The sequence below is a fragment of the Prinia subflava genome, chromosome 1, assembly GCF_021018805.1.
Source record: "Prinia subflava isolate CZ2003 ecotype Zambia chromosome 1, Cam_Psub_1.2, whole genome shotgun sequence".
NCBI lineage: Eukaryota > Metazoa > Chordata > Aves > Passeriformes > Cisticolidae > Prinia > Prinia subflava.
In genome coordinates, this window is record NC_086247.1 from 75,253,628 (window position 1) to 75,268,127 (window position 14,500).

Here is a 14,500-nt window from a genome sequence, read left to right on the forward strand (position 1 = left end):
ACTTCACTAGGCTGCTGATTTCCATGAGAATACTTGGAAGCATACTAGGAGTCTGCAGTCTTTGGAAGTGCAGATTGTAAAGAGATACACTTGAGGTTTTGGTGTCTTGGACTAGCATAATGTGTGTCATGGAAATAAGAGAAGGAAAGAGATTTTTCTTTCCTCTTGAATGATTCCTGATGCTTTGAGGTTTGGATTGATTTTTTTTTCTGGATCTCTCCTTGATGTGGTTGGCATGTATTTGATTTTAAAAGAACTCGTCTAAAGATATAAAAGAGAAAGTAATGATCATATGGTAGGAAAACCGTGCACATATGCACTTTCATGTTGAGAAGTTTAATTTGAATAATGTCATTTGGATAAGAATTGATGGCTTAAGTAAACAGAATTTTCAGATTTTTTTTTACATCAAAGTCATTGTAATATAACACTTCTGTACAGTTAAAAAGATTAATGGATATTCTGGACTTAATTGCTTTCTGCTCTCTTTTCCTAAATGATTATTTTGTTTTTCTGGTTTGGCATGTTGTCTAATGTTTCACTTCAGCATGGCAAGCAGTTGATTTGGTCCTACTACCCATTTATTACCTGAGGTACCTGTCACTGCCTGCTGAAGAAAGGTGTCATCACGTAAGAACGTGATGTCAAGAGAAACACTGTCGTTACCTTCCAGGATGACACATAAGGAACAATGTTCAGGTCAGCCTGTCTTTATGAGGTCTTAGCAAGATGTAAAATATGGCATGCAAATGCCATACACCAGAATCCAATGCAAATGGATTTGCTGCAAAAAATAACCTAGTAAAATTGTTCCAGGGCAAGTGAAGGAGACTCACTGCTCTTCAGACTAGGTCAGGCTTTGCATATGTGGTTCCAAAAGAAGTTTCTTCAGTGTCAAGCAGTTATAGACTGTGCTTTCCTAGGGAAGTATAAATTGCATTGATTCTGTCCTGACTGATTTGTGATGTCCTTGACACTTCTCAGCAGTGACTGTGACTGGCAGAATCCAAAGTTTGCAAAATTGAAGATAGCAAACACTTTCATAAAACAAACATAAAAGTTGTAGTCAATATAGCCATCTATGACAATAAAAAGAAAATCAAACACATTATTTTAATAGTTATGATTCAAAAGGAGACAAGGGAAATTTAGTAAGGATGTAGGGCTACTGAGTAGAAAGATGTCTATGGCTGAAAAACTGCCATGAGCTACAAAGACCTGGAGACAATGTTCAAAAGTACCTGTTATATTATATGCTTATGTGATTCTAGCTTTCTTTCCAACAGGATCAAAATGTAATCTGTAGAAAATAGTATACTAGGTTAGATGGCTGCAATCTTGTTCCTATGACTGTTGTAAGATTCTGGCACTAGTAGGTGGAAAAAAAAATCCATACTTTTGCTTCTGCAGGAGCAGGTCAGAGACGTGATTTGAATTGCAACTGTGTAGCTGTGTGATTCTTTGCAGGTGTTGTGAAGAGTTTGTTACCTTCACTCCCAGTGTGCGTTGTGTTGTATTTTAGGAAAATGGGCTTCTTCTACCTTATCTACTTACTACCATAGTGCAGTTTCCTTTCTTTTGGATTGCAGCTTCTGGTTTAGAAATAAAAACCTGTTGGCTGTATGAAGGAAGCTCTACATGATTGTAAGTCGTGTTGGGGAAGCATTTGGCAGGCCTTTAATTTGTTTAAGCAGAGGATCAAATGCAGTAATTACTGCTGTAGTCTGCAATATTGCCCTCTGTTTGATCCTTCTAGTTGTCATTACATTAGAACTCTTGTCAGGGTATATTTATGTGCAATGACTCTCTCAGTGCACTTTTTGAATTGGAGAGGAACTGGTCTCTGGAAACCAGTGTTATACTGTGCTTTATGTTTTCCCTAGGGCATCAGAGAAATCAGCAGTCTTTGAATTTCTGTGATTCTAATATTCCATGTAATCATTTGGGTTGGAAAAGACCCTTACAATCGTGTCCAACTGTGAACCCAGCGCTGCCAAGTCCATCACTAAACCATGTCCCTAAACACCACATCTACATGTCTTTTAAATACCACCAGGGATGGTGACTCCACCACTTCTCTGAGCAGCCTGTTCCCATGCCTGAACACCCTTTCAGTGCAGAAATTTTTCCTAGTATTGAACGTAGACTTCCTCTGGCACAACTTGATGTTTCCTCTTGTCTGTCACTTCTTACTTGGGAGAAGAGGCCAACTGCAATCTTCAGGCTGAACAGCTGCTGCTCTCTCAGCCTTTCCTCTTTGGAGAGTACTTAAATACTGTTATGTTTTAGCTCTGGCATGTGTACATGAGTCTGCAGTAGCCAAATCTAGCCTACTCGAAGCTTTGTTTTGCACTGAAAAAAAGCAAAAGAAAAGATATATAGTGTCAGCTATATTTGAAACACATTGAAAATCACTAGAAAGTATCTCTTGCTTTCCCCTCATCCGAGTGGAGAGTTTCAGAGCAGGCAATAAGGAAAAGGCTAGTTTTGGGGCTGTATGCAGTAAGAGAAAACTCCATCTACAAATATAATTACAGGTAGAACTGTGCCCCAACCAAATCAGTAGCTATGGGGTTTGTTTTTTTTTTAACTTATAGTTTTAAATTCTTGCAAGGTGCTAAAATGTTTTAAAGTTCAAGTAGATACAAATGATAAGTATCTACACTTACATCAGGCATTTCACAATTTCTACAGAAGTATGCGATTGTAAATATGTTGCTACTAGGTGTACTGACAACTAGTAAGTAGCTTACAGTGGGTAAAATATTTTGTTTATGCTATTTGAGGTGGGCTTGTATTTGGGATAAATAGAACTGCTATTGTTAATGGGGAGGTATGGAGCCTGGGAAGCATTCACTGTGTGAAAACAGATATGACCATCTTGCAACTTTGCTGTTATTTGCTATCACTGAGTTCCTTTCCCTTTTCCCTCCCCCTTTATCTTAAAAAAGATAAGCTCTTTTTTAGAGGAAATCCTGTTTATTTGCTTTGCGGAAACAATTTTTCCAGTTAGTCTGTTTAGTTTTGTTTTCTTTCTATTAATCTGTTAAGGAGTGCTGATACCTCTTGGAATTTTATTTTCTGCCTCTGGAGTTGCAGTTGTTGACTGCAACTTTGACATAAGGAGTTGCTGGTAGTGGCGATTTGATTATCAGCTGCTGCAGGTGTTTCTTGTTCTTTGGCCTCTTCCTGGGAAAGAACAATTAAATCTATCTTCCCTTTTATCTTCTGCCTTTCTTCTACCACAAAGCTCGTTGCCTTAGCTGTAGAGTTATTTGGGGCAGTAATTTCTATAAAGACCACAGTCTACTACTCCAACTCATGTCACAGCTTGAGAGCAATTGAAATGATATTCTGGAAGTGCTGCTTCTTGGTTTTGCTTCACTTCTTAAAGGAATGTAAAAAGCGGTTAGTGAATCCCTTGAAATACGCTTTTTTTCTTTCTCTTCACCAACTACTAGCTTTAGCCATTTATTTTTTTTTATTTTCTTCTGGTTATTTTAATATCCTTTCACTCCATTTCATAATCATCTCTGAAATCTAAGCATGTTAACTTTCTGTGGAGAATGATTCTCTAGGGCTGGCTGACGGATTAAGTGGCAGTACCTTGGTTGTGAAGCAACCTACATTTGCACATTCTCCAGTCGTTTCCCATTAAAATTTAAATCCTTGTTCAGTTGTGGCACCTTTAAAAAGCAGACCTCTCTCTTACGTCTGAATGTTATGAAAACCAGGCATACTGTAACTCAGAACCCCAAGGAATGCTTGATTGAAATAACAGATCAGAAAAGTCTCTTGCTAACATTCCTGTGATTATAGGTTTACTCAAGTGACAGAAACTTGGTGTCAGCTAGCTTTCTGCATACAGCCTAATCTTGGTCAAAAAAATAACACAGGTCTTAAAGGCTTCAGTGATGCAGTGATCGTGGGGATAGGTGACTTCTTAAAATGTACTAATATTCACTGCATTTCCTCACTCTAGAATTATCTCACTTACTGTTTATTGGGTGGTTGGTTTGGTTCCTGCTGCAGAGTAGAGCAGTATTCCCTGTTAGTAATTACTGAAATTGTGTAGAATGAGTGAAGGGAAACAGAAGTGACTCCTTCTTAGGTCCCCACAGGTAAATAACACTACAGCTTTGGTTTAGCCACCTCCATTCTTCTGTAGTATCTATCTGGGTTAATTTTTAATATGTAGTTGGATTTCTTTTGTTTGTGTCTTGCATCTAGTGTTTGGCATCCTGAATATAGGTCTGAAGACATTAATTAGGAAATTCAGTCCTTCATTAACAGGAAATTCACTTTTAAGAGAGACAATAAGATTAGGAACACCCATAGGTTATGATTTACAGTTAAAAACCCTCCAACATTAGTGAAAAGTTAGTTTTGAAATGGTGTATTACATCATGCAGTGAGCATGGTGAAGGAGAAAACAGATACTTTGCTTTCATTTTCACATGACCAAGTGACTTGAATACATGATGTGAACAAATAAGACAGAAATCTAAAATGACATTTAAAATATTTTGAACATAGCCATTTATCCTGATCTGTGTTAGAGGTATTTGAATGAGTAAACTGAACACTTAAGTTCACCTAATGTTGTTACTCACAAACATTTAATTTTCAGTGGAGCTTAGTAAATATGTAGTGAGAGGCCCTGTGGCATAGGAGATTATTTGCAGCCTTAATACATGTGAAGATGCACATGCTGGAAGTTACAGAGGATTCCTATCCTGGTGTCTACAAAATGAACATCAGCTGCTTTAAACTTAGTTTAAAGCTTCCTGGAATTGTTCCAGGTTCAGATATTGAAGGTGTTTCTATTTCAGAGCTGATACTCACATTTTGTCTCTCTCTCTCTCTCTCTCTCTCTCTCTTTCTCTTTCTCTCTCTCCTCCTCCCTCCCTCCTTCCCTCTTCACCTCTTTCTCCTTTCACAGGCAAGGGCAGCTCAAGCATCTCATCCGACGTGAGCTCAAGTACGGATCACACACCCACCAAAGCCCAGAAGAATGCAGCCACCAGTGAAGGTAGGCACCTGGTACTCATTACCCAGGTCAGGCCCTCCAGCAGAATCCTAGCAGTTTTCAGAAGAGGAAACCTTCCTCCTCATTCCTTCTGTGTACAGTAGCATTGGTCTGCTAGAAATTCAAAAACAATTCTTCCTTTAAACAATTTTCACTTCTACCTGTAGTAGTTTCTGTTTTAAGTTTGTGACAAAGGATTTAGGATAATTCTGCAAAACTCAAATGTAGAAAGGTAAGAGTAATTTTGTATGCCACTTTTTCAGCAAAGTCTTTTATACTTAAGGTTTTATATGATCTGATTTTGCAGTGATATTTGGAGGATATGCTTGATGGAAGCTTTCTGACATACATTTTAGGTCAATTATCAGCATCTGTTGTTTCAGACTGTGAATGCAATGAAAATGTGAGTTGTTTGAGATGAGTTTTTCAAAAGTGTAGTTGGGGACATGAAGACCTGACACAGATTTAATTAGGTCAATAAACCTTACTTACAATTACTGGAGTATGTCATCACCCAGGGCAAGGAGATGTTTTATCTGTCAGTACCAGTACAATGTTGTACTAACTGGCCTACGAACAGAGAAGTGCTGATACTTACTGACTTCTTACATGTGAGTAGTTTTTACAGTTGTATCTTTAAAGGCTGAGAGGAGAGAGCTGTATATAGTTTAATGAGGTAAGCCAGAAGGATTTTTAAAAATTGTACATTTATATGCCTTAACCAGTATTTCTGTTTAAGTCTGTCATAATGATTTGGTCATACTTGGTAGTAATCAAGGTATAATTCTGATGTCTTACACTTCTGTCACTGCAAATTAAGCTCTGATTGCTCTCAGTCTAGTTTGATTTCTTATGGTTAAAGGAAATCAGACTTTTGAATAGTTCTAGCTTGGCAAGTCTGACTGCGACTGTAGAATCTGTTCAGTAAAAGCAGTTCATGTAAGTAATAGATGACCATATAAATCACAAGAGTTCTGTTGTTAGGCATGCGTAATCCCATACCAAGAATGAATATCTGGCACCTATGAGTCATGAGAGATACTGCTTTAGAATCTGTGCTTTTGAGTCCAGTCAACAAATTTAACAACAAACAAATAAATGGTTAATAATGTTAAGTTGAATAGTAGACTTCATGTTTCTCTAAACCTTAGATTCAAAAGTTTTGAAATACCTGAAAGAGATGAATTACCAGGACACAAAATAATTTCAGGAAATGTATTCTCTTTTTGACAGACAGGAATGAAAAAAAAAAAAAAACAACACCAAAAAACCCACAAAAGAATAGTGGAAGCTCTGAAGTCAATACTTAATAATTGCTCTAAATTTCTGTTCTACTTCAGCCTGTAAAACATTTTTTTCCTTGGATTCAAATAAGATAATGCAAAATAAACCTTGACTAAGATTTATGTTCTTAATTTAGCCCATTATTGAGCCAGTGAATACTAATGTTGACCTTGAAATCTTCACCACTAGTCTACAGCTGATTAATTCATTAATGAGGGAGGCTTAAATGCATGCCAGCAGATGCTGTAGTAAAAACATATTTTCATGAGTTCACATGCAAAATCAGAGTTCAGAGCAGTGTAATTGGGTGTTTTATTCTTGGAGGCAATTTCAGATGCTAACCTAATTTTTCTGTGCCCTGAAATAGTATGATTTAACAAACATCTATTTTGACAACAGATTCAGAGGTAGCTTTTTCCTCAGCTTGTTCCATTACTATTTTCTTACCATTTCTTTCTCCTGAAGAATTACTAATGTGGAGCAGTTTAATATAAATTGTCTTAATGTGCATTGCTGCATAATCCGGCAGATATTTTGAATGTCATAACCAAGGAGCATAGGAGTTCTGTGAAGGCAAGTGAGACCGGAGACATGGAAGTAGCTGGGACGTGACAGGTGCTGTTGAAATTGATACTGTTACTGTAAGGCACATTTATCAAATTCTGTGTCTGGATTTTTTACTAATGCTGCCTCTTTTCCCCAAGAACAGTAGACTTATGCTCAAGGAGCTGTTAAAAAAGACTCATACCTTCCACAAGATGACTTGAGTTCTGTTCTTACAGAAGGCTGAATGTTTTTATACTGTTCAGTTATAGAGTAATGTCTAGGGATCAGCTAAGAACAGGAGTCTGATTGTGTTAGATGCTGTACAAGCAGTGGCACTTAAGTATTTTGGGGTGTTTGCATAACATTTTTTAAACTGTTATTTATATTTACCTAATCCACTTCGGTATTTGGATATCCAGAAGTATCTGCCCAGCCCAGAGATTGGTACATGTGTGTTTCTTTTCAGCAGAGACTGTTTACTGCAGGGACAGAATGCCCCAATTCTGCCTATATTTTAAACTCCCTGCACTGTGTGCTGTTCTATGAAGGAGCCACGTGTTGTGTGGTGAGCTGTGTGCAGTTAGGTTTGGCATGGGAGAGGGACTAGGAAACATTGCAGGTGAACTCTTCTTCACCTTCATTGCCATAGGAAGTGCTCCTGATTGAGCAGGTGGCAGACAGCTTCTTTGCATCCTCTGAATTTCTATTTCCAGCTGCATTCCTGAATGCCCAGCTCTGTGACAAGCATAATATTTGTTTGGGGCTGAAGGCCTTTCGCAGCTTCTGCTTTCCAGCTTTTTAAAGAGACCAAATTCTTTCCAGTTCTGCTTGTCTCCAGACAGCTTGTCATCTGTTTCTGTAAGACAGGTGACACAACACTTGTTGAAGCTGAATCAATGGAGTGAATGCCTTGAAACAACTAGAACGGAAATTTGTGGGGCTGATCCATCTTAGCTTTGATACTCTACAGCAAAGAAGCAGTCATGCAAAGTACTACTTAGCCAGCTACATATTCCCAAGAACTGCAAAAAGATGTCAAGCAGGACTCTTGCATGGAAGAGCAATCCACCTCAGGAAGTATCTGACAGCAGATGCTATTTTGCCATCAGTTTAAGCAATCAAACCACACTTGATCCTGATGACTGCAACCACATTATCGGTCAAGTTTCAGAGCTGGGATGTTTTCCCTACAGAATAGGTACCAGAAACAGGTAACAAGATGCTTAAAATGGCTTTTATTGTTCCATTCCTAGATGTTACATTCCCCTGGGGAATGGTTTCTCCCCCCACAGGGACCCCAAGAGCTTGTACCATGTAGTTTAACCCTTCCTCCCCTTTCTGCCCCTATTGGCTGTGTCCCAAACTGCCCCTCCCTGGCAGGAGGTAAGAAAAGACCCTCTTCTGTACACGCTCTCTTTCCCTCCGGACACCACCTGGAATAAATGTCTTGAACTGCAGCTGGGGGTCAGAGTCTCTTTTGGGGTCCTTTATCCTGTCCATGAGATATTCCTCCAAAGCCTTCTAAGGCCTGAGCTAGCATTGGAACCTCGGAGGGGTTAAAGGAGGATTTATTTCACCTAGATATCCTATTAATGCAACGTCATTTAACTCTCTTGATGGACATGAATGGTGCAGTTATGGCCAAAGTAATGGTACCCTCCCTCACATGGTGGATTTAGAGCGTCTGTAGAGTTGTGGAATATTTTATGTTTCAAAGAGATAAAGTGTTGGCCATGCTATTAAGTGTGTCTGGGTGAAGGGCAAGGACAGTGTTGGTATCCTTAGCTGAACAAGCTTCACTCAGTGATTCAGAGAGGTAACCACTGCTCTGGTTTTGTTGCTTAGAGGAAAGCAAACAGTACCTGGCAGACTGTGCAGCTTTCTAAATTCAGGCTTTGACATACCAGTGATGCACTTGAGAGGGACGCAGAGGTGATGAAACTGGAGTGCAGTGGCTCTCACTTTGTGTACTTCAGTGGAGGGAAGGTGGCAAAACCCAGATGTCTGGTCCTCTGTGTAAATCACAGACTGGAGAGACCTGTTTGTGTGGCTACAGCTTGGCTCAGAAGGAAGCGACGTAGCCTGTGGTGTGCATGCACACCGATGCCTCCACACTGTCTCCTCCTCTGAGGAAACTGTTTTCTTCAGCTTTGAATATGCACTGCCTTTTACTTCTTTTCCAGTCTCAGACATGGTCTGCGTTTCTTTACCGTATCAATCAATTATAGTTAGAAACATGAGATCGCCTGAGTTTTTACTACCCCCCATTGCTCTCTGGCAAGTGAAAGACTAAATGGATTTTTGTGGGCCATTTAAATGCAATTTGCTAGACACAGTCTCAATTGGAATATTATTGTCTGAAACTTGATTTAGAAGATTAGACTGAATGACTGTTTTTTTATGGGCTTACCTTGATCAGGGAGTTTCTTCTAACACTTACCTGCAAAGCATGGAATGTTATGTCCAAGCTGGATGCTTTGTATTAACTTGACTGACTGTTTTTCAAATAAAAAATCAATACTGTTTGCCCTTCATGTATAGCACCATTGAGATGTAATCCAGAGGCAACTTTAAATTGAGAGCTCATGTGTGAGCTCAGTGTAGAAGTTCTGATTTATTTCTCAGTTTCTCTAAAATCAGATTGAAGGATTAGGTCTGAAGTAAAGTACTATTTTAGCAGAAGGGCTCAGTGCTGAAGTACCTCTGAATATATCCCATTAAATCTTAGTATTTTGAGTTTTACAAAAATACATTCAAGCCAACTGTTGTATTTTGAAGACGTTACAATTTTACCTGCTTTTAGTTGACTTCTAGGGACCTTCAGTGACTATTTTACTTTGTTTCTCCTTTTGCAGTACTCTGACAATTCTGGAGTACACTGAAATTTATGTTTAGTGTGGAGATCAAATGAATTTGTTTTGGCAGTAGCTGTTTGTATGCATCCTGACACATGAGGTGTTTCTTCTGCAGTTTAGGTGTGTACTAGAAGAGACCTCTCTTTCATAGTTGTATCCTCCTTCCTGCTTTATTTGGGTTTTGTAGCGATTCTGTTGGACTTGACTGTGCTGGGTTTACAGTTGGACTTGATGATCTCAAGGGTCTTTTCTTACCTAAATGATTCTAAGACTCTCAGAGCGGCAGGGCCTATAGCCTGGTGGGAACAATTACATTCCTTCGAAGCCATTCCCTCCTTTAGAGCATCCTGAAGAGGCAACTGTGTGAAAATGCAGCACTCTGCAAACATGCAACGCTTTAATTACTCACGTAAAAGTTCTACTGTACCCTGTGCAAGATGATGTCTTGGTTGATCAGGCTGTGTTTGGGGCTGGTGGCCATGCTTTTTTGGTGGGACCTGGCCACAGAAGCATCTGTATAGAAAACTTTCTTTTTGCAGAAGAACTTGACCTCAGTATCAGAAAACATCACTGCTCTACGTGGGAATATATTAAGTGACATTTCTTGAACACAAATTTGTTTGGGTTGTGTGCCTCTCATTTCACCTTGCAAGTGAGGGAACAAAGTACTTGTTATAGGATACTTTCAGGGAGGCTGTAGTTAGTTTCATTTCTTTTGGCTTCATTATCACATTCTTTCAAAATGTGGTATCTTTTGGATCTCTGAGTGATTTTTAATTTATTCAATGAACTTAAGAGGAGAAGCTCTTGCATTGTGGACTGTGATGGACAATATCAAAAAATTTGGGAGGATGGAGCAGGTTTGTTGCTACGGAATGCTAGTTGTGTTTTAAATGGTTCCTGATAGAGAATCAGCTCAAACTGAGATTCAGGTGAGTACAATCCTGATCTTTTTTCAGAGGGAGATAAAAATCTCGGAGAACCAGTTTGCAAATAGACATCCTTTCTGTATGTCAAGGTTGACATAAATAGGTAGGTATGTTTGGTATATTGGAGTTCCATTGAAGCTTTTGAGTCATTTGTGTAGCCTTTGTGAGGCACTGAGCTAGGTGTTGTGGCAAAAGACTATTGCTGAAAAGAGATACAGATTTTTTACCCAGATTTTCTTGATGATCCCTTTGGGAGGAAGAGCTCCTTTTTTCATCTGATACCTGTTAAAAAATATTTCCCCACTTCAGTTCTTTACCATTTTGCTTTTCATTTTCTCTTTAACATTAGAAGTTTATTAATCCAGTATCAGAAATAAAAAGCTGTAGGTGTTCTTTCTAGATGAATTAGGAATTCATGCCTAATTCCTATTCTTTTGATGGCAGTTTTCTTCCTCTTCATCTTTGTCCTCATGTCTTTGCAGCCTCTTATTGGGTGTTTGGGCTCTTGGTTCTACAGTTGAAGTTCTGTCAAAGCAGTCTTTCTGTACATCACAGTGTGTCAGAAGTTGATATCAACGACTGAATTTGCCCCTGCTTGCTTGGAACTGGGCAGAGATTCAGTTGGCTTTGAGTGAACTGTGGCTGTTTTGAGTTGGTAGTGAAACTGGAGACTAGGTAAGTTTCCTGGGGTTTTGTGTTACTTTTCTAACAGGGGAGTTTTCTGGAAAAGTGAAATGTTGCATTGCAGAATGTGCCAAAACAGAATCATTCAAGCCAAAAAGATTGAGGAGGAGTAAGAGGGCACTGAGAAGCATGACAGCTAATAAATTCAAAACTATAAACAATTTGGCTGAATAAACAGAGCTCACTATTTAAATTCCTTTAACCAAAATATCTGGATGCATACACAAATATAATCACCTCAAGCAGTATGTGAAGGTACAAAGTAGTATAGAGCTTGCTCTTAAAGCACTATTTTTTGTGCTTAACCACATCTTGATATACTTTTGCTATCTAACAGGCAATATTCCTGCAGAACTGTTCTGCTAATTACAACAATACCATTACAATCAGCATTTAAATTAGAGTTCAGATACAAGGCAAAAGTAGCTGAGACATTGGCAAGGTTAAACCTGAAAATTGAAACCTTACGTTATTCTGGCTAATTTGTACTGAAATGCTATAGCCAAATGTTTAAAACTTGCCCAAACAATACCAAGAACAAATTGGAAAGGTACATGAAACTGCAGTCTTATTTGATCTGCTGCCTGAAATGTGAGACCCAACAGGGCAAATGCACTTACAGTACAGTTAGAGAGAAATGATTTTAAAAACCTGGCATTAGCTTTTCCAAGTAGGGTCTGATGCTTGGTAGGAGTGATTACAGTTTATTCAATTACCTGTAAATCTGATTTTAAGGAATCCAAGGTCCCAAATGTAATTCTTTAGGTAAAATGCTGTACCAAACTACTTAAATACTGTTATCACAGGGAGGTTCTGACACTTAACTTTTCTTCCTGTTATTGCCTATGACAGCTGTCTAAAGTAGTTTCCCTCTTTGAAAAGTGAAGTCATCTCAAAGGATGTGAAGAGTGCCCAGCATTTGTTAGTCAAGCCCCATCCTTCTTGAATGCTAGACTGTCTCCTAAGACTTCTTGAAGAATATATACAACCTGATAATGCATTTTTAAATATGTCAGGTTTATCCATGTTTCAGAATTTATGAACTGAGACGAGCAAGTTCCTTTGCATTAGTTCTAGTTCTTGATTGAAACAATGAAATAAAATTGGAAGAAAATTTTTTTTGACTTTAACTTCACAATCCCTATTAAGATGCTGTAGTTTAAATTTATTGCACAAAGTATTCTGCCTTGTCTTCCTATATCTTATCTTTTAATGTCAGCTTGTTAAATGACTCTGTAATTTTTAAGACTGATACCACCAACAGTGCCAAAACTAGCAACATGCTTGAGAAATATCTGCTTAGAGTTGCTGAACTATTCTGTATTTCTCTTCTGGCTATTTTACCATGGTTCCTGCTACTGTGTTTTTCTCAAGGTTGGCATCTCCTCGTTTTTGCCAGCATTCCCAGATTTCTCTTGAGAAGTATGTACTGGGATTGGCTGATGAAAATGGCAGTTCCAGAGTGGATAATGATAATTCCTGTGCTCCTTTTAATTCTGACTGCTGGATCATCATTGGTTTAGGCAGCTACATCAGACTGGGCTGGAGGTATAAGGAGAAGTTGTAAACATGAACATAATTTGATGATTTGCCATTTATGTGTTGCTGTGGCCTTAACTGGCCACACCTGAACATAGAGCTTGTGGTGTGGTGATGTGCCTGGTCACTAATTGACCATTGTGATACTTCTTTCCTGTTTAAGGACAGTTTTCATCTTGAGCTGTGGTGATAGATCTGCGACTTTGTAACTCTTGAATTTCAGAGTAAAATTGTGGTATTAAGAGCTCAAATAAAAGTTGTTTTTTTTTTTTAATGGAGAAAAACAAGTGCCCGTAGCAACCTGTCATCTATACTGGGCTAGGAGCTTCCTTACTCTGTCCTCTTGGGTGTACACAGGTTTGCCAGAAGGCAGGCAGGATCTCTTTAGACATGCATGATAAATGCTTGTTTGCAAGATCCTGTAGTCAATTGAGATCAGCTAGTTTGAGTTACTGTCCCAGAAATTGAAGTATGGAGACTTTTCATAGGCATGTCACCTACTCATGGCATGTTTGTGCTGCCTTGGACATGTGAATGTGTGGATGGGAAGAAGCTTGATGGCTCTGTGGGATCACTGTAACCTGGCATGCTGCTTGCAGTGCCCTGGATACATCACAAACCTCCGCTGTAAATTTTTATCACAGGTATCATAACTATGTTTTGGGGTTTGCCAGTGCCTAATTGAATCTATAGTGTTTTTAGTTTTCCCTAACATCTTGTATTGTTTTCTCATTTCCGTCTTGTATATCAGAGAGAGTGAAATTTTACAGAACTCTGAGGTGTTCATTGTTTCTTGGAAGTTTTTTACCTTGTTCATTGTAGGTAAATAATGCTGTGTGGGAATCTCTGAAAGGCAAACAGTAAGAAATCTCAAGGAAGTTGGCAATAGAAATAAATGCTTTTTCCAGCTATGATACTTGCTTAATATGAATATTTATATGTCCATGTAGGCATATGTAAACATCGATTATTTCTTTGTTTATTAAACATGCCCACATTTCCCAGCTCCACGCCATAAGATACACATTTGTAAGCCTTGTCAGGTAGAGTTTGAGTTTCCATTTGAGGAATAAAAACTTATTATGGCACACAGAAGTTCAGAAACTGCTCACTGTTTAGAGCAGTCGTTTACCTTGGTCAAGGAAAGACTTCTGTGGTAGTTTTCCTTATAGAACAGGCACACATGCAATCTAAATGATAAAATTGAAATTGGACTGCATTTTGTGAGCTTGATCTTGGAAAACTCTTGATCCTTCTTTATTGTGGGCTGAAATAAGCCATTAGCTTGAATTCTGCTTTTTGAAAATGCTATCTTACTCTTGCTTTTCTTTCGCTTTAAAAACAAGATTTTAGTAATTTGTAATCTGAGGCAAAATTCAAGATCAATCTGATTTTAGCTGTGAGTGTATTTTCCCTTTTCTGTTCCTGTAGAGTTAACTTTCTCAAATTTTTTTTAATGCCCTCGTACCTCAGATTCAGTTGTACTATGGATTTTGTGTCCAACATTGGTTTGATTTGTCTTTTGAAAGCTTTTGCCATGTAAAACATGTGGAACTGATCAAGAAGCTGATGTGTCTGGTTTTAATGGGAGATTGTGCTGGACCTAGCTAAAATTCACAATATTCTGAATATGC

The 14,500-nt window shown here is 38.5% G+C and overlaps 1 protein-coding gene across 1 annotated transcript in view; it reads left to right on the forward strand.

The window, feature by feature from the left end:
* FBXL7 (F-box and leucine rich repeat protein 7) overlaps positions 1-14,500 on the forward strand; it is a 174,715-nt gene that overhangs the window by 36,158 nt on the left and 124,057 nt on the right. Inside the window, exon 2 of the mRNA XM_063400287.1 lies at positions 4,943-5,032. Within this exon, the coding sequence (XP_063256357.1) occupies positions 4,943-5,032 (90 nt within the window). The remainder of the gene's footprint in view (positions 1-4,942; positions 5,033-14,500) is intronic.